Source organism: Oncorhynchus tshawytscha, linkage group LG03 (assembly GCF_018296145.1).
Source record: "Oncorhynchus tshawytscha isolate Ot180627B linkage group LG03, Otsh_v2.0, whole genome shotgun sequence".
NCBI lineage: Eukaryota > Metazoa > Chordata > Actinopteri > Salmoniformes > Salmonidae > Oncorhynchus > Oncorhynchus tshawytscha.
Window position 1 is genome coordinate 65,267,470 of NC_056431.1, and position 26,758 is coordinate 65,294,227.

The window sequence follows — 26,758 nt, forward strand, 5'->3', positions numbered from 1 at the left end:
ACTCCTGATGACCAGGTGGTGAATTAAGATTCTAGAAGGCACCAACACCTGCAACCCGGCTGATGCTGTCTCCCTTTCCGTTGCCATACCAACATCGTTGCTGTTGACACCATCTTGGAAATGCTGCAGTCCTCTCCCCATCGCATCAGTTGGTTCTGGCATCCCACTACCACCTCATAATATCAACATCCATTCAGGCTCCTTAATGGATGATAACTATGGTTCATGTTTGTGTTCCTCATGTCAGCCATGTTCCTCGAGGGCCCCTTACAATTAAACACAAATAAACTAGACAAAGACTTAATAAACCAGCAGTGTCAAAGAGCTTCCCTGCAGGTAGGCAAGGACTGTCCCCGACAAAAAACAAAATATTGTTTGATCGAGAGTCATTGGTTCTTTTGAACAATCGATTGGTCCACATTTTCAAATGTGTACTTTTCCAAATATAGACACACCCTGTGTTTGAATAAAATCAACTATATGTTGGCTACTTTGCCTGAAGCTTTAAGCACTGCAATTTCAAATTAAGACACACAAATTACTAAAGAGGGAGCCAGAGATCAATATAGGCTAACCAGAATATAGCCTGCCCGATGCTGCTGGACTTCACAGATTCTGCCTTTAATCTGTTGACGGTAATAGGCTACACCAGCGGTCGACAACCTTTTCCATTTGGAGTGCCAAGTTATGGTACCATTTCTACTGATTTTCATATGCACCTTTTCTTAGAACAGCTTCATTTCATTTATAAAAGTCTTCATATCTCAAAATCAATGTCATATGATTAATCAAATTCTATCTAAGTTAAAATGATACAAATCTAAAAGTAACATCTATTGCCAATATGTTTAAAAAATGTGCCTACAAACTGGACAAGCTGGACCCAAGTTAAAATAACTTTTAACTTGGGTCCAGCTTGAAACTGGTGCTAGCAAACTTGCAGCATTGTATAAAATATTCTAGGCCCCAGAGTTCCCTGGGTCTGTGAGCTCCGGACAGACAGACACAGCTGTAGGCTATTTGCGGAAGTGATAGTAAGTAATCAGGTACCCCTTTTTTATGGCATTTCCACCTGATCAGAACAATAAATGTTGCTGGAAAGTGCTGGAAAGATTTTTCAAATAGGCTACGTTGAACTATTGTCATTCTCAGTGAATTTAAAAACAGACTAGGCCTAGTTCTATGCGTAATCAGGTGCGTGTCCTTACTCAAGATTGACAGGAGCGCTCTAAACAAAAGACAATGAATACATTTAAATGAAATAAACCAAAAATAAACATGGAATGAAATAAACCAAAACTTTTTCCTCGTGTCACCTAGGTTGTCCACTCCTACAATGACATAGGGAAGACTGTAATAATATATTGAATGCATTAACAGAAATGACTGTAACCAAACCAACATTGTAGATGAGAAATGATCATTAACGGTAAATGTGTTACTGGTGTTGTCACGACTTCCGCCAACGTCGGCTCCTCTCCTTGTTTGTTCGGCGATCGATGTCACCGGCTTTCTAGCCATCGCCGCTCCATTTTTCATATTTCCATTTGTTTTGTCTTGTTCCATACACACCTGGTTCTCATTCCCCAATCACACTGCATGTATTTAGTCCTCTGTTCCCCTCCATGTCTTCGTGTGAAATTGTATTTATGTTATGTGGGTATTGTTACGCGCCTTACTTTTTGTCTATGTTCCGTGTTTGTGCACGTTTATGTACTTTTGTACTTTCGTTGGACCGGAATAAAAAGTGTGGCTGTTCACTTCACTCTGCTCTCCTGCACCTGGCTTCGCCTCCAGTACAAACCCTTAACAGGTGTGCTATCTTCACAGCCTCCGCAATGGATTAGTCCACTCAGACAGGTGTCTTGTGTTCCATAATTAAAATATATATTTGCCACTACTCAACTGAAAAAATCTTGGTCAACCAAACAATCGAACAGTTGACTAAATGGGGTCAGCCCTAAGGTAGGCTATAACAAAACAAGCACCTTGTGAGCGCAAACCAGACTCCCTGAATTGTTTCTTCACTGCTGCTATAAGAAATTAAAGGGCAACATACAGTGCCTTCGGAAAGTATTCAGACCCCATCAGGGACTGGGAGACTAGTAAAGATCAAGGCAAAGATGAACGGAGCAAAGTACAGAGGTCCTTGATGGAACACCTGCTCCGGAGCTCTCGGGTCCCTCCGACTGGGGCGAAGGTTCACCTTCCAACAGGACAATGATCCTAAGCACACAGCCAAGACAACACAGAAGTGGCTTCGGGACAAGTCTCCGAATGTCCTTGAGTGACCCAGGTAGGTCCAGTCTTAAAGAGGATCTGCAGAGAAGAATGGGAGAATCCCCAAATACAGGTGTACTAAGCTTGTGGCGTCACACCCGAAAAGACTCAATCTGAAATCGGTGCCATAGGTGCTTCAACAAAGTACTGAGTAAAGGGTCGGAATACTTATGTTAATGTAATATCTCAGTTAATAAAAAAAAAACAGTTGAATCAATATTAGAAAAAGGTTGTCACTTAACAAAAAGTCAAGGGGTCTGAAAACTTTCCCGAAGGCACTGTATATGTGTCCATCTATAACACTTGTATTGCAGACAAAATGGAAACCATGAATATGGGGAGAAAATATATAGAATATACATCCAAGTTTGTGTGGTAATTTAACATTAACTGCTACACTACAGGCTGCAGAAATAACTAGGGCCTAGTTTTTTTTTAATGAGTATCATCAATCTAGGAAATGGATCGTTGTGTTTTTCTTTTCGCAGGCCATTTACCAGCAGAATGGCAGCAGGCTTCTGTTTTGTAGTTTACGGCATCCTTCTTTTCCGATGTGCGCGAGACAAAAAGGAGAGCCAGACGGCCAGCTACAATGAAACTTCCTCCCATTGTATCACGGAACAAAAAGAGTGGGGAAAAACAATGATCTCAGAATGCTTTGCATTCAACTTTGTTGGAAAGTGCAAAGGTGGGCGGGTGGGGGGCGTAGATGTGTATTTTGTGCCCGCTGGTTTAGATTTTGAGTGCACTTCAACTGCAAATAATGTTTTTAATCATTTATTTACAGTAATTTGACTCCCTCTGCACTCCTCCTTCACTGCAGGTGCCTTCTGATGACTCAGTGGGTCTGCTGGCAGAGCCCCAGGTAGCCATGTTCTGTGGGAAATTCAACATGCATGTCAACGTTCAGAGTGGCAAGTGGGAGTCGGATCCCTTTGGCACCAAGAGCTGCATCGGAACCAAGGAGGGCATCCTGCAGTACTGTCAGGAGGTAGGAGGGGAGGGGGGATGAGAGGGAGGGAGAGGGGGGAGGAGATAAGAAGAGGCATCAGATTAGGTGGGGGAGGAGATAAGAAGAGGCATCAGATGAGGTGGGGGAGGAGATAAGAAGAGGCATCAGATGAGGTGGGGGAGGAGATAAGAAGAGGCATCAGATGAGGTGGGAGAGGAGATAAGAAGAGGCATCAGATGAGGTGGGAGAGGAGATAAGAAGAGGCATCAGATGAGGTGGGAGAGGAGATAAGAAGAGGCATCAGATGAGGTGGGAGAGGAGATAAGAAGAGGCATCAGATGAGGTGGGAGAGGAGATAAGAAGAGGCATCAGATGAGGTGGGAGAGGAGATAAGAAGAGGCATCAGATGAGGTGGGAGAGGGAGGGATAGGTGGGAGAGGGAGGGTTGGGTGAAAGAAAGAAGGTTGGGTGAAAGAAAGAAGGAAGGAAGGAGGGAGGGAGGGTTGGGTGAGGGAGGGAGGGGTAGGCGGGTAGAGGGAGAGGTTGGTTAGAGGGAGAGGTGGGAGGGGGAGGGAAGGAGGGGTGGGAGGGAGAGGGGTAGATGGGATGGAGGGCAGGAGAGGTGGGAGGGGCGGAGATGTGGGCGAGGGGTAGGTGAGAGACTGAAGGAGAGGTGGGAGGAGAGTGAGGGAAATTTGGGAGAGGGAGAAAAAAGCGAGTGGTAGGAGAGAGGGGGGAAAGGAGTGGAAGAGGGTGGGAAGATAGAAGGGTGGAAACAGAATGAGATTAGGGTGAGAAAAGGGAACAAGGGAAGCGATAGGAAAGGGGGAGGTCCGAGGTAAATGTCTGGAATATTAAACCCATAGAAAACAACTGCGAAGTACATTCATTAAAGCATGCTCCTTCCCCCAGGTGTACCCTGAGCTCCAGATCACTAACGTGGTGGAGGCCAACCAGCCAGTCAGCATTCAGAGCTGGTGCAAGAAGGGACGCAAGAAGGGACGCAAGGAGTGTAGCAGTCACACACACATCGTGGTGCCCTACCGCTGCCTGGGTAAGTTGTGTGTGTAGGATAGAACAAAGTTGAATGTCCTTGAGGGGAAAATTGGCTTAGAACAACAGTAACGCTGTATAGAGAATAGTAATTACTGGTCATTACACACAACATAATACATACAGTGTCTTCGGAAAGTATTCAGACCCCTTGACTTTTTCAACATTTTGTTACGTTACAGCCTTATTCTAAAATGGATTAAATAAATACAAATCCTCATGACACATAATACCCAACAATGACAAAGCGAAAACAGGTTGTTTGAATTTTTTTGCAAATGTATTAAAAAATACATAAGTATTCAGACCCTTTGCTATGACACTCAAAATAAAGCTAATGTGCATCATGTTTCCATTGATCATCCTTGAGATGTTTCTACAACTTGATTGGAGTCCACCTGTGGTAAATTCAATTGATTGGACCTGATTAGGAAATTCACACACCTGTTTATATAAGGTCCCACAGTTGACAGTGCATGTCAGAGCAAAAACCAAGCCAAAGGAATTGTCCGTAGAGCTCTGAGACGGGATTGTGTCAAGGCACAGATCTAGGGAAGGGTACCATTGCTGCAGAATGCTGTGGTAGCCATGCTGGTTAAGTGTGCCTTGAATACTATAATAAATCACAGACCGTGTCACCAGCAAAGCACCATCACACCACCTCCTCCATGCTTCACGGTAGGAACCACACATGCAGAGATCATCTGTTCACCTTCTCTGCGTCTCACAAAGACACGGCAGTTGGAACCAAAAATCTAATATCCATGGCTCGTGTTTCTTGGCCCAATCAAGTCACTTCTTCTTATTCGTGTCCTTTAGTAGTGGTTTCTTTGCAGCAATTTGACCGTGAAGGCCTGATGCACGCAGTCTCCTCTGAACAGTTGATTTGTCTGTTACTTGAACTCTATGAAGCATTTATTTAGGATGCAATTTATGAGCCTGGTAACTATAATGAACTTATGCAGAGGCAACTCTGGGTCTTCCTTTCCTGTGTCGGTCCTCATGAGAGCCAGTTTCATCATAGCGCTTGATGGTTTTTGCGACTGTACTTGAAGAAACTTTCAAAGTTCTTGACATTTTCCACATTGACTAACCTTCATGTCTTAAAGTAATGATGGACTGTCATTTCTCTTTGCTTATTTGAGCTGTTCTTGCCATAATATGGACTTGGTCTTTTACCAAATAGGGCTATCTTCTGTATACCACCCCTACCTAGACACAACTGATTGGCTCAAATGCATTAAGAAGGAAAGAAATTTCACAAATTAACTTTTAACAAGGCACTCCTGTTGATTTGAAATGCATTCCAGGTGAATACATTATGAAGCTGGTTGAGGGGATGCTAAGTGTGCAAAGCTGTCATCATAAAATATACGTAGATTTTTTTTTTAACACTTCTTTGGTTACTACATGATTTCATAGTTTTGATGTCTTCACTATTATTCTACAATGTAGGAAATATGAAAAAACAAAGAAAAACCTTTGAATGAGGAGGTGTCCAAACTTTTGACTGGTTCTGTAGGTGTGCCAAGCTTGTAGCGTCATACTCAAGAAGACTCAAGGCCGTAATTCGCTGCCGAAGGTGCTTCAACAATGTACTGAGTAAAGGGTCTGAATACTTATGCAAATGTAAAATTTCAGTAAAAAAAAAATACATTTGCACAAAAATAATCAAAAAAAATTGTTTTTGCTTTGTCATTATGGTGTATTTTGTGTAGATTGATGGGGCGGGGGACTATTTAATCCATTTTAGAATAATGCTGTAATGTAACAAAATGTGGAACAAGTCCAGGGGTCTGAATACTTTCCGAATTCACTTTACATTGCACGTTACCTCTGTCATACACATTGTACGCTTCTCATGTAGCCACATACATTATACATATTGCACAATTTCCTTACACATTCTGTCAGTGGCGCTAACACAGTGTGTGTGCGCGTGTGTGTGAGAATCATTAATCTGTGTTTTGCAGTTGGAGAGTTTGTGAGTGATGCCCTGCTGGTTCCTGATAAGTGCAAGTTCCTGCATCAGGAGAGAATGGACATGTGTGAGAGCCACCTGCACTGGCACACCGTGGCTAAAGAGGTCAGGATGCTTTCATGGCTTATCACACAGTTCTGATGTGTTCAGGTCTCTGCTCTCTGGTCTCTCCTCTATCTATCTAGTACGCTCTATCTGTCTATACTGAACAAAAATATAAACCATTTCTAAGGTTTTACTGAGTTTGAGTTCATCGAAGGAAGTTAGTCAATTGAAATAAATCCATTAGGCCCAAATGTATGGATTTCACATGACTGGGCCTGGGGTGGGCCTGGGATGGCATAGGCCCACCGACTTGGGAGCCAGGCCCAGCCAATCAGAATTAGTTTTCCCCCACAAAAGGGCGTTATTACAGACAGAATTACTCCTCAGCACCACCCCCTCCTCAGACGGTTCTGCAGGTGAAGAAACTGGATGTGGAGGTCCTGGGCTGGCGTGGTTACACGTTCTCTGACAACAGCTCTGATGGACATTCCTGCAGTCAGCATGCCAATTGCACACTCCCTCAACTTGAGACATCTGTGGCATTGTGTTGTGTGACACAACTGCACATTTTCATTGCCTTTTATTGTCCCCAGCGCAAGGTGCACCTGTGTAATGATCATGCTGTTTAATCAGCTTATTGATATGCCACACCTGTCAGGTGGATGGATTATCTTGGCAAAGTAGAAATGCTCACTAACAGGGATGTAAACACATTTGTGCAGAATTTTTTTGGGATGGAACATTTCTGGGCTTTTATTTCAGGTCATGAAACATGGGACCAACACTTTACATGTTGCGTTTATATTTGTGTTCAGTCAAATGTTATATTCTCTCAACATTACACACAAAAGAATAAGGACATTACAAATGTCATGTGTGTATATATACAGTGTTGTAACGGTGTGCAAATAGTGAAAGTACAAAAGGGAAAATAAATTAACATAAATATGGGTTCTATTTACAAGGGTGTTTGTTCTTCACTAGTTGCCCTTTTTCTTGTGGCAACAGGTCACAAATCATGATGCTTTGATGGCACACTAGTATTTCACCCAACAGATATGGGAGTTTATCAAAACTGGATTTGTTTTCAAATACTTTGTGGATCTGTGTAATCTGAGGGAAATTTGTCTCTCTGGTCATACATTTGGCAGGAGGTTAGGAAGTGCAGCTCAGTTTCCACCTACTTTTGTGGGCAGTGTGCACATAGCCTGTCTTCACTTGAGAGCCAGGTCTGCCTATGGCAGCCTTACTATTGAAAGGCTATGTTCACTGAGTCTGTACATAGTCAAAGCTTTCCTTCATTTTGGGTCAGGTATTCTGCCAGTATTCTCACCTCTCTATCTATCTAGTGGTCTCTCTCCTCTATCTATCTAGTGTGCTCTCCTCTATTCAGTTCAAGGGGCTTTATTGGCATGGGAAACATATGTTAACATTGCCAAAGCAAGTGAAGTAGATAATATACAGAAGTGAAATAAACAATAAAAATTACACTCACAGAAGTTCCAAAATAATAAAGACATTACAAATGTCATATTATGTATATATACAGTGTTGTAACGATGTACAAATGGTTAAAGTACAAAAGGGAAAATATATAAGCATAAATATGGGTTGTATTTACAAGGGTGTTTGTTCTTCACTGGTTGACCTTTTCTTGAGGCAACAGGTCACAAATGTTGCTTCTGTGATGGCACACTGGTATTTCACCCAGTAGATATGGGAGTTTATCAAAATCGGGTTTGTTTTCAAATTATTTGTGGATCTGTGTAATCTGAGGGAAATATGTGTCTCTAATATGGTCATAAATTGGGCAGGAGGTAATGAAGTGCAGCTCAGTTTACACCTCATTTTGTGGGCAGTGTGCACAAAGCCTGTCTTCTCTTGAGAGCCAGGTCTGCCTACGGCAGCCTTTCTCAATAGCAAGGGTATGCTCACTGAGTCTGAATATAGTCAAAGCTTTCTTTGAGTTTGGGTCAGTCACAGTGGTCAGGTATTCTGCCACTGTGCACTCTCTGTTTAGGGCCAAATAGCATTCTAGTTTGCTCTGTTTTTTTGTTAATTCTTTCCAATGTGTCAAGGAATTATCTTTTTGTTTTCTCATCATTTGGTTGGGTCTAATTGTGTTTCTGTCCTGGGGCTCTGTGGGGTGTGTTTGTGAACAGAGCCCCAGGACCAGCTTGCTTAGGGGACTCTTCTCCAGGTTCATCTCTCTGTAGGTGATGACTTTGTTATGGAAGGTTTGGGAATCGCTTCCTTTTAGGTGGTTGTAGAATTTAACGGCTCTTTTCTGGATTTGGATAATTAGCGGGTATCGGCCTAATTCTGCTCTGCATGCATTATTTGGTGTTCTACGTTGTACACGGAGGATATTTTTGCAGAATTCTGCATGCAGAGTCTCAATTTGGTGTTTGTCCCATTTTGTGAATTCTTGGTTGGTGAGCGGACCCCAGACCTCACAACCATAAAGGGCAATGGGTTCTATAACTGATTCAAGTATTTTTAGCCAGATCCTAATTTAGCATGTCGAATTTTATGTTCCTTTTGATGGCATAGAATGCCCTTCTTGCCTTGTCTCTCAGATCGTTCACAGCTTTGTGGAAGTTACCTGTGGCGCTGATGTTTAGGCCAAGGTATGTATAGTTTTTTTGTGTGCTCTAGGGCAATGGTGTCTAGATGGAATTTGTATTTCTGGTCCTGGCGACTGGACCTTTTTGGACACCATTATTTTGGTCTTACTGAGATTTACTGTCAGGGCCCTGGTCTGGCAGAATCTGTGCAGAAGATCTAGGTGCTGCTGTAGGCCCTCATTGGTTGGTGACAGAAGCACCAGATTATCAGCAAACAGTATACATTTGACTTCAGATTCTAGTAGGGTGAGGCCTGGTGCTGCAGACTGTTCTAGTGCCCTCACCAATTCGTTGATATACAGTGGGGCAAAAAAGTATTTAGTCAGCCACCAATTGTGCAAGTTCTCCCACTTAAAAAGATGAGAGGCCTGTAATTTTCATCATAGGTACACTTCAACTATGACAGACAAAATGAGAAAAAAAATCCAGAAAATCACATTGTAGGATTTTTAATGAATTTATTTGCAAATTATGGTGGAAAATAAGTATTTGGTCACCTACAAACAAGCAAGATTTCTGGCTCTCACAGACCTGTAACTTCTTCTTTAAGAGGCTCCTCTGTCCTCCACTCGTTACCTGTATTAATGGCACCTGTTTGAACTTGTTATCAGTATAAAAGACACCTGTCCACAACCTCAAACAGTCACACTCCAAACTCCACTATGGCCAAGACCAAAGAGCTGTCAAAGGACACCAGAAACAAAATTGTAGACCTGCACCAGGCTGGGAAGACTGAATCTGCAATAGGTAAGCAGCTTGGTTTGAAGAAATCAACTGTGGGAGAAATTATTATGAAATGGAAGACATACAAGACCACTGATAATCTCCCTTGATCTGGGGCTCCACGCAAGATCTCACCCCGTGGGTTCAAAATGATCACAAGACCGGTGAGCAAAAATCACAGAACCACACGGGGGGACCTAGTGAATGACCTGCAGAGAGCTGGGACCAAAGTAACAAAGCCTACCATCAGTAACACACTACGCCGCCAGGGACTCAAATCCTGCATTGCCAGACGTGTCCCCCTGCTTAAGCCAGTACATGTCCAGGCCCGTCTGAAGTTTGCTAGAGAGCATTTGAATGATCCAGAAGAAGATTGGGAGGATGTCATATGGTCAGATGAAACCAAAATAACTTTTTGGTAAAAACTCAACTCGTCGTGTTTGGAGGACAAAGAATGCTGAGTTGCATCCAAAGAACACCATACCTACTGTGAAGCATGGGGGTGGAAACATCATGCTTTGGGGCTGTTTTTCTGCAAAGGGACCAGGACGACTGATCCGTGTAAAGGAAAGAATGAATGGGGCCATGTATCGTGAGATTTATGAGTAAAAACCTCCTTCCATCAGCAAGGGCATTGAAGATGAAACGTGGCTGGGTCGTTCAGCATGACAATGATCCCAAACACACCGCCCGGGCAACGAAGCATTTCAAGGTCCTGGAGTGGCCTAGCCAGTCTCCAGATCTCAACCCCATAGAAAATCTTTGGAGGGAGTTGAAAGTCCGTGTTGAGTTGAGTTGAGTTTATTTGTATTTTTACAGGGACAGTGCACATTAATCAATGTTTCAGTAAAAGTGCCGGTTTTAGCCAGCCGGCTAATTTTCAACCGCAGTCCCTGGGCAGGTTATTAAAAACAATTACAATATAGACAATAGCAACATAGAACAAGCAAGACATAGCAACATAGGACAAGCAAGACATAGCATACAGACAGAGCAACATAAAACAAAAAGCAGCAAGACAAAATTCATAAAAGCAACAAAGTGTTTCCACACCTCACAAGCTACAGACAACAGACAACATGGAGAGCGGCAACACACAGCTAGGGACCATGTTCACAAATCTGATTGACCTTTAGCCATGTCTTCAAGCATTTTGTGAAAGTGTGATATGTGGTGCAGTTGTGTGTCTGATGGCAGTGTATTCCAGACATGGGAAGCTCTCACAGAGAATGCAGATTTACTAAAGGTGCTTTTCCTTAGGGGAACTATACAGTCACCTCTCATGGCAGACCTTGTGGATCTGCTGCCATATGTCTGGGTTTTCTGTTTAACAAAAATATTGAGTGGAGGGGGAGCCAGGCCATTAAGGATCTTGAATACAAGACATGCGTTGGTGTATTGCACAAGATTTTCCCAACTCAAGAGCTCATGCTTTCTAAGGATGTGACAATGATGATGGCTATTGGGCTTCCTATCAAGCACTTTGAGAGCCTGTTTGTAGACAGACTGAATAGGTTTTAATGTTGTACAGCAAGCTTGGGCCCAACTAGTCAAGCAGTATGTTAAGTGGGGGAGTATCATAGATTTGAAGTACAGTTTTGCTACCTCTGTAGTCAAACAATTTAGTATAAATTGGAAATTAGCTAGGTTGAATTTGGTTATTTGAATTACCTTTTTCACATGCTTTTTAAAAGAGAGGTTGGAATCAAGTATGATGCCAAGGTACTTAAAATTGGATACCACCTGGAGCTTCTCCCCTGACACATAGACATCTGGCTCAGTAGCATCTGTTGCCCTCTTTGTGAAGAACATGCAAACAGTTTTTTTCACATTGAGATGCAGACACGAGTCACTGAGCCACTTTGTAACCTGGACCATTACAGTAGTGAGTTCTTGTGCAGCTTGTTGTTTGCTCTTTGCATGCACATATATCACTGTATCATCTGCATACATTTGAACTTCAGACCCAGTACAGACAGAAGGCAGATGATTAATGTACAGGCTGAACAGGAGGGGCCCCAGTATTGACCCTTGGGGCACGCCCACATCATAGCTACGAGTGGGCGACAGCTCATTGCTCACTCTGACACACTGAGTTCTGCCTTCAAGGTATGATTTCATCCATCTCAAGGCATCAGGGGAAAAGTTGAACTTGGACAATTTTGTGATGAGAATCTCATGGTTAACAGTATCAAAAGCCTTCCTTAGGTCCAGAAACACAGCCCCAACAGCACCCCCTTTGTCCATCTTGGACTTCACATTGCCCAGCAACAGCCCCAAAACATCACTGCTCTAGAGGAGATCTGCATGGAGGAATGGGCCAAAATACCAGCAACAGTGTGTGAAAACCTTGTGAAGACTTACAGAAAACGTTTGACCTCTGTCATTGCCAACAAAGGGTATATAACAGTATTGAGAAACTTTTGTTATTGACCAAATACTTATTTTCCACCATAATTTGCAAATTAATTAATTAAAAATTCCTACAATGTGATTTTCTGGATTTTTTTTGGTGGGAGAACTTGCACAATTGGTGGCTGACTAAATACTTTTTTGTCCCACTGTATATGTTGAAGAGGGTGGGGCTTAAGCTGCATCCCTGTCTCCCCCCACGGCCCTGTGGGAAAACATGTGTGTGTGCTTTTTACCTATTTTAACTGCGCACTTGTTGTTTGTGTCCATGGAATTTATAATGTTGTTTGTTTTTCCCCCAACACCACTTTCCATCAATTTGTATAGCAGACCCTCATGCCAAATTGAGTCGAAGGCATTTTTTAAATCAACGAAGCATGAGAAGACTTTGCCTTTGTTTTGGATAGTTTGTTTGTCAATTAGGGTGTGCAATGTGAACACGTGGTCTGTCGTGTGATAATTTGGTAAAAAGCCAATTTGACATTTGCTCAGTACATTATTTTCACAGAGGAAACGTACAAGTCTGCTGTTAATGAAAATGCAGAGGATTTTCCCAATGCTGCTGTTGACGTATATTGGGGTCAAATTTGTGTCCACTTTTGTGGATTGGGGTGATCAGTCCTTGTTTCCAAATATTGGGGAAGATGCCAGAGCTAAGGATGATGTTAGTGTTTTAGTATAGCCAATTGGAATTTGTCTATATATTTGATCATTTCATTGAGGATACCATCAACACCACATGCTTTTTTGGGTTGGAGGGTTTTTATTTTGTCCTGTAGTTCATTCAAGGTAATTGGAGAATCCAGTGGGTTCTGGTAGTCTTTAATAGTTGATTCTAAGATTTGTATTTGATCATGTATATGTTTTTGCTGTTTGTTCTTTGTTATAGAGCCAAAAAGATTGGAGAAGTGGTTTACCCATACATCTCCATTTTGGATAGATAATTCTTTGTGTTTAGTGTTTTCCAGTTTTCCCAGAAGTGGTGAGACTATATGGATTCTTCAATTACATTGAGCTGATTTCTGACATGCTGTTCCCTCTTTTTCCGTAGTGTATTTCTGTATTGTTTTAGTGATTCACCAAACTCAGGTTTTCCAGGTCTTTGTTTTTGGTTGGACAGGTTTCTCAATTTCTTTCTTAAATTTTTGCATTCTTCATCAAACCATTTGTCATTGTGGTTCATTTTTTAATTTGACATTTTTGGATTTGATAGGGAAGTTGAGAGATCAAATATAAGATTTTCTACTGCCCAGTTTACACCTTCACTATTACAGTGGAATATTTTATCCAGGAAGTTGTCTAAAAGGGATTGAATTTGTTGTTGCCTAATTGTTTTTTTGGTAGGTTTCCAAACATTCCTTCCATCTATAGCATTTCTTAATATTACTCACTTCCTTTTGGCTTTGATGCCTCATGATTGAGTATTGCTCTGTTCAAGTAGATTGTGATTTTGCTGTGGTCTGATAGGGGTGTAAGTGGGCTGACTGTGAACACTCTGAGAGACTCTGGGTTGAGGTCAGTGATAAAGTAGTCTACAGTACTACTGCCAAGAGATGAGCTATAGGTGTACCTACCATAGGAGTCCCCTCGAAGCCTACCATTGACTATGTACATACCCAGCGTGCGACAGAGCTGCAGGAGTTGTGACTTGTTTTTGTTGGTTATGATGTCATAGTTGTGTCTAGGGGGGCATATGGGGCAGGGAATGCTGTCACCTCCAGGCAGGTGTTTGTCCCCTTGTGTGCTGAGGGTGTCAGGTTCTTGTCTGGTTCTGGCATTTAGGTTGCCACAGACTAGTAAATTCTCTCCCTGGAAGAGAATTGATTGATTTCCCCCTCCAGGATAGCATTTAGGTTGCCACAGACTAGTACATTCTCTCCCTGGAAATGATAGCTTCTCCATCCTGGAGGGGGAAATCAGTCTTCATTAAAGTATGGGGATTCTAGTGGGGGGATATAGGTAGCACACAGGAGAACATTTTTCTCTGTTGAGGTCATTTCCTTTTGAATTTCTAGCCAAATGTAAAATGTTCCTGTTTTGATTAATTTAATAGATTAAGTTAGGTCTGCTCTTTACCAAAATTAGCTTACCCCCTGAGTCCCTTCCCTGTTTCACACCTGGTAGTTTAGTGGATGGGACTACCAGCTCTCTGTAACCTAGAGGGCAACCAGTGGGTCCGTCTCCTCTATACCAGGTTTACTTGTAGGATGACGATGTCTGTATTACCGATTTTTTTCTTTGATGAAGTCCAGGTTCCTGATCTTTAGGCCAAAGGCAGATGACCTCAGACCTTGGGTATTCCAGGATGAGATAGTGAAGGCTTTGTTTTCCATAAAGTGTCCAATGTTGTTGATCGTGTGGTTTGGCCTCAGGCCAGTAAGTGTGAGCAGAGCCTGCTGAGCATCTGGTACATGCCATTGGCTTGGGCTAGTGTAAGAGTGGGGGTTGGGCCTGTTTGCACACTCACTGCCTGGGCGTATGTGTAACTTCCATGTTGAGGCCCTCTTTGTGGGGGTGGGGTGCATGGGTTGGGCAGGAGGGGCATAGGTCTGATCTGAGGCTGGTGGTGTTGTGGCTGGTGATGTTGTGGTCTGGATGTAGGTCCTCTCGGCATGGGTCCTCTATGTGTAGGTCCAGGGGGAGGTCCTGCAGGTCTGGGAGGGTGTCTCGCTGGTCTGGACGGGGTGTCCATTGATTTGTTGCTCCTGTGTGAAGTGTTGGGGCTGCGTTTGAGAGCGATGTCTTTAGATGTCTTTAGAGTCCTGGCGAAGGTGGGCACTGCTGCCTTGTATAGGTGGACCTGCTCATAGATGCTGTTCAAGTCCAGGGTGGAGTGGTGGGCCAGGAAAACATTTGGTTTTGAGGCACTGTCATGGGAAATACTTGCGTTTACCTGCTGTATGGTAGCAGGGTGGAAGTCTTTTGTGGTAGCAAATCAAATTTGATTTGTCACATACACATGGTTAGCAGATGTTAATGCGAGTGTAGCGAAATGCTTGTGCTTCTAGTTCCGACCATGCAATAATATCTAACAAGTAATTTAACCTAACAATTTCACAACAACTACCTTGTACACACAAGTGTAAATGAATGAATAAGAATATCTACATAAAAATATATGGATGAGTGCTGGCCGAACGGCATAGGCAAGATGCAGTAGATGGTATAGAGTACAGTATATACATATGAGATGAGTAATGTAGGGTATGTAAACATTATATAAAGTGGCTAGTGATACATTTATTACATAATTTTTACCATTATTAAAATGGCTAGAGTTGAGTCTGTATGTTGGCAGCAGCCCCTCAATGTTAGTGATGATTGTTTAACAGTCTGATGGCCTTGAGATAGAAGCTGTTTTTCAGTCTCTCGGTCCCAGCTTTGATGCACCTGTACTGACCTCGCCTTCTGGATGATAGCGGGATGAACAGGCAGTGGCTCGGGTGGTTGTTGTCCTTGATCTTTTTGGCCTTTCTGTGACTTCGGGTGGTGTAGGTATTCTGGAGGGCAGGTAGTTTGCCCCCGGTGATGCGTTGTGCAGACCTCACTACCCTCTGGAGAGCCTTGCGGTTGTGGGCGGAGCAGTTGCCGTATCAGGTGGTGATACAGCACGACAGGATGCTCTCGATTCTGTAAAAGTTTGTGTTTTTGGTGACAAGCCGAATTTCTTCAGCCTCCTGAGGTTGAAGAGGTGCTGCTGCGCCGCCTTCACCACGCTGTCTGTGTGGGTGGACCATTTCAGTTTGTCCGTGATGTGTACGGCGAGGAACTTAACTTCCCACCTTCTCCACTACTGCCTTGTCGATGTGGATAGCGGGCTGCTCCCTCTGCTGTTTCCTGAAGTCCACGGTCATCTAGCAGGGTGGAGATACGCACTTGTGCGTTGGGGAAAGTAGAATAAGCTTTTTCAATCACTCCCTTCAGTGCTGTGGCCACCCTTTCCTTCTGTGTTCTCAGATTGTTTTTGTCTGTGTGTAATATTATGTGGCTGGGTGAACCTAGTTGGTCCTCAGACAGAAGGTCTATAGCGCGCTGGGTGTTTGGACACCAGAGTTTAGACGCACTGTGTTTGGGAGAAAAAAATATATTGTATATATTTCCTGTTTAAGGACAATCTGTGTCTTGTGTATGTCCTCAGTGGGTGTGTGTGGGGGGGGTCAGGGGGGTCATCAGGGTGGCTGACGGGGGGGGGGTGCTCAGAGGGGGTGAGGTCCTCTGGGCTTGGGGTTCTTCATTTGTCTGTTCTGCTGTGATGTTGATGCTATGGTCAGGGTCTGGTGTGGACTGTTCTGCTGTGGTGTCAAGACTTTTGTCAGGAGCTGAGTTGGGCTGGTCTGCTGGCTTCTCTGCAGAGGTGGCCACCTCTAGTGGGTTGTTCTGTCACACGCCATCCCTCTAACCCTCTCCTCTAGCAGTCTGATCCTCTCCTCTAGTGCTCTGTTCTTCTCCTGCTCTTGCTTTTTATATTGTTGAAGTTGTCTCACCTCTATCTATCAATGAATCAATCAAATGTATTTATAGAGCCCTTCTTACATCAGATGATGTCACAACATGCTGTACAGAAACCCAGCCTAAAACCCCAAACAGCAACAATGCAGGTGTAGAAGCATGGTTGTTAGGAATAACTCCCTAGAAAGGCCGGAACCTAGGAAGAAACCTAGAGAGGAACCAGGCTATGATGGGTGGCCAGTCCTCTTCTATCCATCTTGTATTCTCTTCTCTATCTAGTATTCTCTCATCTACCCATCTACCGATCCATCTCGTGTTCTCTCCTCTACCGATCCATCTCGTGTTCTGCCCTCTACCGATCCATCTCGTGTTCTCTCCTCTACCGATCCATCTCGTGTTCTGCCCTCTACCGATCCATCTCGTGTTCTCTCCTCTACCGATCCATCTCGTGTTCTGCCCTCTACCGATCCATCTCGTGTTCTCTCCTCTACCGATCCATCTCGTGTTCTGCCCTCTACCGATCCATCTCGTGTTCTCTCCTCTACCGATCCATCTCGTGTTCTGCCCTCTACCGATCCATCTCGTGTTCTCTCCTCTACCGATCCATCTCATGTTCTCTCCTCTACCGATCCATCTCGTGTTCTCTCCTCTACCGATCCATCTCGTGTTCTCTCTATCGATCTAGTGTTATCAGTCCAGGGGGGTTCTGATCTATGCGCTAGCAAGTGGTGGTGTAAACAGAGGAAGAGTCAGCTTGAAAAATATATATATATTTAATGTTCATAGAATGGCACTCGGATGGTTCAAGAAAGGGAAACAAAATCCTAGTTCGGTTCAGAGCACTTCACTTACAAACCAAAGATCGTTTTGATAATCAACAAAATAATCTCTTTTGTGACTAAGCTTGGCTTTGGCTCGCAGCTACGGGAATCACTCACGCACATTCATCTTTTAATCTGTTTTGTCTTGGTCTCTCAATGTCCTGTTCTTTCCTTGTTTCTTCGTTCTATTTTTTAAACTTTTATTTATTTATTTATTTATTTCACCTTTATTTAACCAGGTAGGCAAGTTGAGAACAAGTTCTCATTTACAATTGCGACCTGGCCAAGATAAAGCAAAGCAGTTCGACACATACAACAACACAGAGTTACACATGGAATAAAAAAAAACAAGTCAATAATACAGTAGAAAAATAAGTCTATATACAATGTGAGCAAATGAGGTGAGATAAGGGAGGTAAAGGCAACAACAAAAAAAGGTCATGGTGGCGAAGTAAATACAATATAGCAAGTAAAACACTCAAATCGTAGATATGCAGCGGAAGAATAGAAATAATGGGGTGCAAAGGAGCAAAATAAATAAATACAGCAGGGGAAGAGGTAGTTGTTTGGGCTAAATTATAGATGGGCTATGTACAGGTGCAGTAATCTGTGAGCTGCTCTGACAGCTGGTGCTTAAAGCTAGTGAGGGAGATAAGTGTTTCCAGTTTCAGAGATTTATGTAGTTCGTTCCAGTCATTGGCAGCAGAGAACTGGAAGGAGAGGCGGCCAAAGGAAGAATTGGTTTTGGGAGTGACCAGAGAGATATACCTGCTGGAGTGCGGGCTACAGGTGGGTGATGCTATGGTGACCAGCGAGCTGAGATAAGGGGGGACTTTACCTAGCAGGGTCTTGTAGATGACATGGAGCCAGTGGGTTTGGCGACGAGTATGAAGCGAGGGCCAGCCAACGAGAGCGTACAGGTCGCAATGGTGGGTAGTATATGGTGCTTTGGTGACAACGGATTGCACTGTGATAGACTGCATCCAATTTGTTGAGTAGGGTATTGGAGGCTATTTTGTAAATGACATCGCCGAAGTCGAGGATTGGTAGGATGGTCAGTTTTACAAGGGTATGTTTGGCAGCATGAGTGAAGGATGCTTTGTTGTGAAATAGGAAGCCAATTATAGATTTAATTTTGGATTGGAGATGTTTGATGTGAGTCTGGAAGGAGAGTTTACAGTCTAACCAGACACCTAGGTATTTGTAGTTGTCCACATATTCTAAGTCAGAACCGTCCAGAGTAGTGATGTTGGACAGGCGGGCAGGTGCAGGCAGCAATCGGTTGAAGAGCATTCATTTAGTTTTACTCGTATTTAAGAGCAATTGGAGGCCACGGAAGGAGAGTTGTATGGTATTGAAGCTCGACTGGAGGGTTGTTAACACAGTGTCCAAAGAAGGGCCAGAAGTATACAGAATGGTGTCGTCTGCGTAGAGGTGGATCAAAGACTCACCAGAGGGCAAGAGTGACATCATTGATGTATACAGAGAAGAGAGTCGGTCCAAGAATTGAACCCTGTGGCACCCCCATAGAGACTGTCAGAGGCCCGGACAACAGGCCCTCCGATTTGACACACTGAACTCTATCAGAGAAGTAGTTGGTTAACCAGGCGAGGCAATCATTTGAGAAACAAAGGCTATCGAGTCTGCCAATGAGGATGTGGTGATTGACAGAGTCGAAAGCCTTGGCCAGGTCAATGAATACGGCTGCACAGTATTGTTTCTTATCTATGGCAGTTACGATATTGTTTAGGACCTTGAGCGTGGCTGAGGTGCACCCATGACCAGCTCTGAAACCAGATTGCATAGCGGAGAAGGTATGGTGGGATTCAAAATGGTTGGTATTCTGTTTGTTGACTTGGCTTTCGAAGACTTTAGAAAGGCAGGGTAGGATAGATATTGGTCTGTAGCAGTTTGGGTCAAGAGTGTCCCCCCCTTTGAAGAGGGGGATGACCGCAGCTGCTTTCCAATCTTTGGGAATCTCAGACGACACGAGAGGTTGAACACGCTAGTAATAGGGGTTTCAACAATTTTGGCAGATAATTTTAGAAAGAAAGGGTCCAGATTGTCTAGCCCGGCTGATTTGTAGGGGTCCAGATTTTGCAGCTCTTTCAGAACATCAGCTGACTGGATTTGGGAGAAGGAGAAATGGGGAAGGCTTGGGCGAGTTGCTGTGGGGGGTGCAGTGCTGTTGACCGGGGTAGGTGTAGCCAGGTGGAAAGCATGGCCAGCCGTAGAAAAATGCTGTTTGAAATTTTCAATTATAGTGGAATTATCGGTGGTGACAGTGTTTCCTATCTTCAGTGCAGTGGGCAGCTGGGAGGAGGTGTTCTTATTCTCCATGGACTTTACAGTGTCCCAGAACTTTTGAGTTGTGTTGCAGGAAGCAAATTTCAGCTTGAAAAAGCTAGCCTTGGCTTTTCTTACTGCCTGTGTACATCGGTTTCTAGCTTCCCTGAAAAGTTGCATATCACGGGGGCCGTTCGATGCTAATGCATAACGCCATAGGCTGTTTTTGTGTTAGTTAAGGGCAGTCAGGTCTGGAGAGAACCAAGGGCTATATCTGTTCCTGGTTCTAAATTTCTTGAATGGGGCATGCTTATTTAAAAGGGTGAGGAAGTCATTTAAAAAAAAAAACAGGCATCCTCTACTGACTGGATGAGGTCAATGTCCTTCCAGGATACCCCGGCCAGGTCGATTAGAAAGGCCTGCTCACTGAAGTGTTTCAGGGAGCGTTTGACAGTGATGAGTGGAGGTCGTTTGACCGCTGACCCATTACGGAAGCAGGCAATGAGGCAGTGATCACTGAGATCTTGGTTGAAAACCGCAGAGGTGTATTTAGATTACAAGTTGGTTAGGATGATATCTATGCGGGTGCCCGTGTTTACGCCTTTGGGGTGGTACCTGGTAGGTTCATTGACAATTTGTGTGAGATTGAGGGCATCAAGCTTAGATTGTAGGATGGCTGGGATGTTAAGCATCTTCCAGTTTAGGTCGCTTAGCAGCACGAGCTCTGAAGATAGATGGGGGGCAATCAGATCACATATGGTGTCCAGAGCACAGCTGGGGGCAGAGGGTGGTCTATAGCAGGCGGCAACGGTGAGAGACTTGTTTTTAGAGAGGTGTGTTTTTAAAAGTAGAAGTTCAAATTGTTTGGGTACAGACCTGGATAGTAGGACAGAACTCTGCAGGCTATCTTTGCAGTAGATTGCAACACCGCCCCCTTTGGCTGTTCTATCTTGTCTGAAAATGTTGTAGTTAGGGATGAAGATTTCAGAATTTTTGGTGGTCTTCCTTATGCCAGGATTCAGACACGGCTAGAACATCCAGGTTGGCAGAATGTGCTAAAGCAGTGAATAAAACAAACTTAGGGATGAGGCTTCTAATGTTAACATGCATGAAACCAAGGCTTTTACAGTTATATAATTCATCAAAAGAAAGTGCCTGGGGAATAGGAGTTGAGCTAGGCACTGCAGGGCCTGGATTCACCTCTACATCAACAGAGGAGGAGTAGGATAAGGGTACGGCTAAAAGCTATGAGAATTGGTCGTCTAGAACGTCTGGAGCAGAGAGTAAAAGGAGGTTTCTGGGGGCGATAAAATAGCTTCAAGGTATAATGTACAGATAAAGGTATGGTAGGATGTGAATACAGTGGAGGAACCTAGTTATATGCAACTATAGTTCTCCTCATTTCACCCCCCCCCTTCTCCTTTCTTCTCTTTTTTCCTAGTGCGTAATTTCTTCACTTGCACTGGTAATAAGGGGTGTGTTCAGGGAATCCTGTGTAGTCAGCAGGGATTCCCTGAGGGCCTCTTCCCCTTTGACTCCCATTGACCCCCATACCTCTGGATGATTCACCCTATCAGTATTCTCTCCTCTCTCTCATATTCTGAGGGAGTGTGTGCTGGGCTGCGATGACTCAGCCCTTTATCTCGGTCCATCCTCCCATGCATGCAGGACTGCTCTCTGCTCCTCACCTCATCCTATTATTTTTGACTGATTCTATAAGCTAGAATTCTACCAATGATTGATTTGCTTCATATTATTTATTTGTATCACCTTTAGTCTTTTGCATAGTTTTATCCTGAGCATGTACCTGACCAGGAAACCATCTTGACACTAGTGATATGTAAAGATCTGTGTCTTAAAAAGTGATGGGCAAATGAGATGTTTTCTAATTACTATTATTATCAGTCCTGCGGCGACCGCTCCATGAATCTCCATGACTACGGGATGCTGTTGCCATGCGGCATCGACCGTTTCCGGGGGGTGGAGTTTGTGTGTTGCCCAGCGGAGACACAGCGCGAGTCAGACAGTGTGGAGCTGACTGAGTCTGATGTGTGGTGGGGTGGAGACGAGACTGAATATACCGATAACAAGTACGCACGCACAAACACAATGCACAAACACAATGCACAAACACAATGCACAAACACAATGCACAAACACAATGCACAAACACAATGCGTGCACACATAAAGGAGCAAGCACAGATGCATACAGGCAGACACAAACATCCAGACATTTAAGCACACACACATCATCTTAAATACTTACTGAAGTTCCTAAACCAGTGGTTAAATCCTTTTGACAGATAACCTGCACAACCAGATAGACTCACGTTCCACCCTCTCTCCCTACAGCATGCCTCGCCAGGCGGATCAGGGGGCTGTCACCACTGAGGAGGATGACGAAGAGGATGCCTTTGACAGAGACGAGGACGGAGATGGTCTTGAGGATGATGATGATGAAGACGATGAGGATGACGTGACCGATGAACGGGACAGTGGTGAAGGCACCTCCAACATTGCCATGACAACCACCACCACGACCACCACTGAGTCGGTTGAGGAAGTCGTTAGAGGTAAGAACAAGCCATGGATTGAAAGAGATGATTGTTTGTTTGTTTTATTTTTCTCCAAGGATTTGTGGAGAGGTTTCAAAGGTGGAGAAGATGTGTGTATGTTTGAACATACTGTGTAAACACACCCAGTGTGTGTGATTGCTCTGTGTGAGTGTGTGTTTTAAGAGTGTGTGTCTTTCTCAGAGGTGTGTTGGGCGCGTGCTGAGTCGGGCCCGTGCCATGCCATTCTGGAGCGTTGGTACTTCGTGCCAGAGAAGGGCACCTGTGCCCCCTTCCTCTTTGGAGGGTGTGGGGGCAACCGGAATAACTTTGACTCAGAGGAGTACTGCCTGTCTGTCTGCAGCACCAGTGTGTGTAAGTCCCTGGACTGGACCTCCGATATGGACCTCTAGGCCCCTTGCCTTGGGGACTATAACCCCTGCTGTCTGTCTGTCTAACACAGTCTACCTGTCTGTCTGATGGCTCTGAGACACTTAAAGCACAAGTGATGTACTACCTACTCTGAAAGGGGAAGATGTTTCAGTTCTATATTGAACAAAAATATAAAAACAACATGCAACAATTTCAAAGATTTTACTGAGTTACAGTTCATATAAGGAAATCAGTCAATTGAAATAAATTCATTAGGCTTTAATCTATCGATTTCACATGACTGGGAATACAGATATCCATTTTATTGGTCACAGATACTTAAAAAAACTAAATGTAGATGCGTGAATCAGAAAAGCAGTCAGTATCTGGTGTGACCATCATTTGCCTCATGCAGAGCGGCACATATTATTTGAATAGAGTTTATCAGACTGTTGTCCCATTCCTCTTCAATGGCCTCTCCCTCAAAACTTGACACGTCTGTGGCATTGTGTTGTGTGACAAAACTGCACATTTGAGTGGTATTTGTCCCCAGCGCAAGGTGCACCTGTGTAATGATCATGCTGTTTAATCAGCTTCTCGATATAAAACACCTGTCGGGTGGATGGATTATCTTGGCAAAGGAGAAATGCTCACTAACAGGGATGTAAACACATTTGTGCACAAAATGTGAGCGAAATAAGCCTTTTGTTCATATGGAACATTTCTGGGACCTTTTACTTCAGTTAATGAAACATGGGACCAACACTTTATATGTTGTTTCGATATTTTTGTTCAGTGTAAATTTTGCATCATATTTGTCAATGACTTAAGTTTTCATTGAATTTCATTAAAGAGATTTTCTGCCACTCTTAGAAGGTGGTGGAAGGTCAATAACATGCACAGCCTTTTACGAAATGAGTTGATCTTTCATTTCCCTCCAATAGTAGTTATTACAGATGAACCATTACTCTGGATAGCTAAGTTTTACTGCAACAAACCTTGAGGGTCTGGATCCATCTCAGGTTTTAGGGAAGTGCAGAGTGTTCCGAACAAAATAGTCTGCTCTATTGGGTGAACAGGTGGCTTGGTACAGACAGAGGTTGACCTTTCAATTAGGTCATTCTGATATATATAAAAAATAAAAAACTATGTATAATGACCTAATCAAGAAACGGACGAGATATTAGGAAGTATCTGCGCCGACATTAGCAGAGAATGTCACTGGTGGAAAATAGCCAACTCACTCACATCTTCTGCTTTTGCAACGATTCTCTTACTCACTCCATCACTCACTAACCAACTCAATAACATTGTGTGTGTGTGACAGTGTTTGTCTGGTGATTTTTATGGTGGCCTGACCTGGCAGTGGGTTAATGACTTGATGTTCTAACCGGTTTAACCTAACAGCAGCAGTGTCTCTTTAAGTGTGTGTGTGTGTGTGTGTGTGTGTGTGTGTGTGTGTGTGTGTGTGTGTATGTGTGTGTGTGTGTTCTCGTGCGTATGTCAGTTGGTTGAGTCTCTGTCTGTTTCCAAGCCCCAGCCTGGCTGTTCCACTCCTTTCCGGCACTTTCCGCGCAGTCAAGCATGCCTACCCTGATCCTGACTAGGCAGAATTTCCAGTCTCCCTTATCTCGTGCATGCATACACACCCACACACAAAAAAAATGTCAAGGCAGACTGGTATATCACCTGTGTCTGTCTGTGTGGTTCACCTGTTTCTCTACCTACAGTGCCTTGCGAAAGTATTCGGCCCCCTTGAACTTTGCGACCTTTTGCCACATTTCAGGCTTCAAACATAAAGATATAAAACTGTATTTTTTTGTGAAGAATCAACAACAAGTGGGACACAATCATGAAGTGGAACGACATTTATTGGATATTTCAAATTTTTTTAACAAATCAAAAACTGAAAAATTGGGCGTGCAAAATTATTCAGCCCCTTTACTTTCAGTGCAGCAAACTCTCTCCAGAAATTCAGTGAGGATCTCTGAATGATCCAATGTTGACCTAAATGACTAATGATGATAAATACAATCCACCTGTGTGTAATCAAGTCTCCGTATAAATGCACCTGCACTGTGATAGTCTCAGAGGTCCGTTAAAAGCGCAGAGAGCATCATGAAGAACAAGGAACACACCAGGCAGGTCCGAGATACTGTTGTGAAGAAGTTTAAAGCCGGATTTGGATACAAAACGATTTCCCAAGCTTTAAACATCCCAAGGAGCACTGTGCAAGCGATAATATTGAAATGGAAGGAGTATCAGACCACTGCAAATCTACCAAGACCTGGCCGTCCCTCTAAAATTTCAGCTCATACAAGGAGAAGACTGATCAGAGATGCAGCCAAGAGGCCCATGATCACTCTGGATGAACTGCAGAGATCTACAGCTGAGGTGGGAGACTCTGTCCATAGGACAACAATCAGTCGTATATTGCACAAATCTGGCCTTTATGGAAGAGTGGCAAGAAGAAAGCCATTTCTTAAAGATATCCATAAAAAGTGTCGTTTAAAGTTTGCCACAAGCCACCTGGGAGACACACCAAACATGTGGAAGAAGGTGCTCTGGTCAGATGAAACCAAAATTGAACTTTTTGGCAACAATGCAAAACATTATGTTTGGCGTAAAAGCAACACAGCTCATCCCCACTGTCAAACATGGTGGTGGCAGCATCATGGTTTGGGCCTGCTTTTCTTCAGCAGGGACAGGGAAGATGGTTAAAATTGATGGGAAGATGGATGGAGCCAAATACAGGACCATTCTGGAAGAAAACCTGATGGAGTCTGCAAAAGACCTGAGACTGGGACGGAGATTTGTCTTCCAACAAGACAATGATCCAAAACATAAAGCAAAATCTACAATGGAATGGTTCAAAAATAAACATATCCAGGTGTTAGAATGGCCAAGTCAAAGTCCAGACCTGAATCCAATCGAGAATCTGTGGAAAGAACTGAAAACTGCTGTTCACAAATGCTCTCCATCCAACCTCACTGAGCTCGAGCTGTTTTGCAAGGAGGAATGGGAAAAATTTCAGTCTCTCGATGTGCAAAACTGATAGACATACCCCAAGCGACTTACAGCTGTAATCGCAGCAAAAGGTGGCGCTACAAAGTATTAACTTAAGGGGGCTGAATAATTTTGCACGCCCAATTTTTCAGTTTTTGATTTGTTAAAAAAGTTTGAAATATCCAATAAATGTCGTTCCACTTCATGATTGTGTCCCACTTGTTGTTGATTCTTCACAAAAAAATACAGTTTTATATCTTTATGTTTGAAGCCTGAAATGTGGCAAAAGGTCGCAAAGTTCAAGGGGGCCGAATACTTTCGCAAGGCACTGTACCTGCCTGTCTGTCTAGTTGACCTGTCTCTCTACCTGTCTGTCTGTGTGGTTCACCGGTCTCTCCACCTGTCTGCCAGGTCTACCTGTCTTTGTGTGGCTAACCTGTCTGTATGGTTGACCTGTCTCTCTACCTACCCCTCTGTCTGTGTGGCTGACCTGTCTGTCTGTGTGGCTGACCTGTCTGTCTGTGTGGTTCACCTGTTTCTCTACCTGTTTGCCTATCTGTGCGGTTGACCTGTCTGTCTGTGCGGTTGACCTGTCTCTCCACCGGTCTTCCAGGTTTACTTGTCTTTGTGTTGTTGACCTGTCTCTCTACCTATCTGTCTGTGTGGCTGACCTGTTTCTCTACCTGTCTGTCTGTGTGGTTGACCTGTCCCCACCTGTCTGCCAGGTCTACCTGTCTTTGTGTGTTTGACCTGTCTCTCTACCTGTCTGTGTGGTTGACCTGTCTCTTTCTGTCTGTGTGGTTGACCTGTCTCTCCACCTGTCTGTGTGGTTGACCTGTCTCTCTACCTGTCTGTCTTTCGGTCTGTGTGGTTGATCTGTCTTTCTGTGTGGCCGACCTGTCTCTCTACCTACCTCTCTCTGTGGGGTTGACAGTCTCTCTACCTGTCTGTGTGGTTGACCTGTCTCTACCTGTCTGTTTTTCTCTCTGTGTGGTTGACCTGTCTCTCTACCTGTCTGTCTTTCGGTCTGTGTGGTTGATCTGTCTGTCTGTGGCTGACCTGTCTTTCTGTGTGGCCGACCTGTCTCTCTACCTACCTCTCTCTGTGGGGTTGACAGTCTCTCTACCTGTCTGTGTGGTTGATCTCTCTCTACCTGTCTTTCTGTCTGGTTCACCTGTCTGTCTTTCTGTCTGTGTG

At 43.9% G+C, this 26,758-nt stretch overlaps 1 protein-coding gene across 2 annotated transcripts in view; it reads left to right on the forward strand.

The window, feature by feature from the left end:
* Positions 1-26,758, forward strand: part of LOC112241784 (amyloid-beta A4 protein-like) — a 51,670-nt gene that overhangs the window by 12,949 nt on the left and 11,963 nt on the right. The window contains exons 2-7 of one of the 2 annotated variants that reach the window (XM_042319832.1): positions 3,104-3,271; positions 4,145-4,286; positions 6,259-6,371; positions 21,535-21,719; positions 21,984-22,204; positions 22,388-22,558. In XM_042319832.1, coding sequence (XP_042175766.1) covers positions 3,104-3,271; positions 4,145-4,286; positions 6,259-6,371; positions 21,535-21,719; positions 21,984-22,204; positions 22,388-22,558 — 1,000 coding nt within the window. The remainder of the gene's footprint in view (positions 1-3,103; positions 3,272-4,144; positions 4,287-6,258; positions 6,372-21,534; positions 21,720-21,983; positions 22,205-22,387; positions 22,559-26,758) is intronic. The other variant, XM_042319834.1, reaches the window with a different exon arrangement.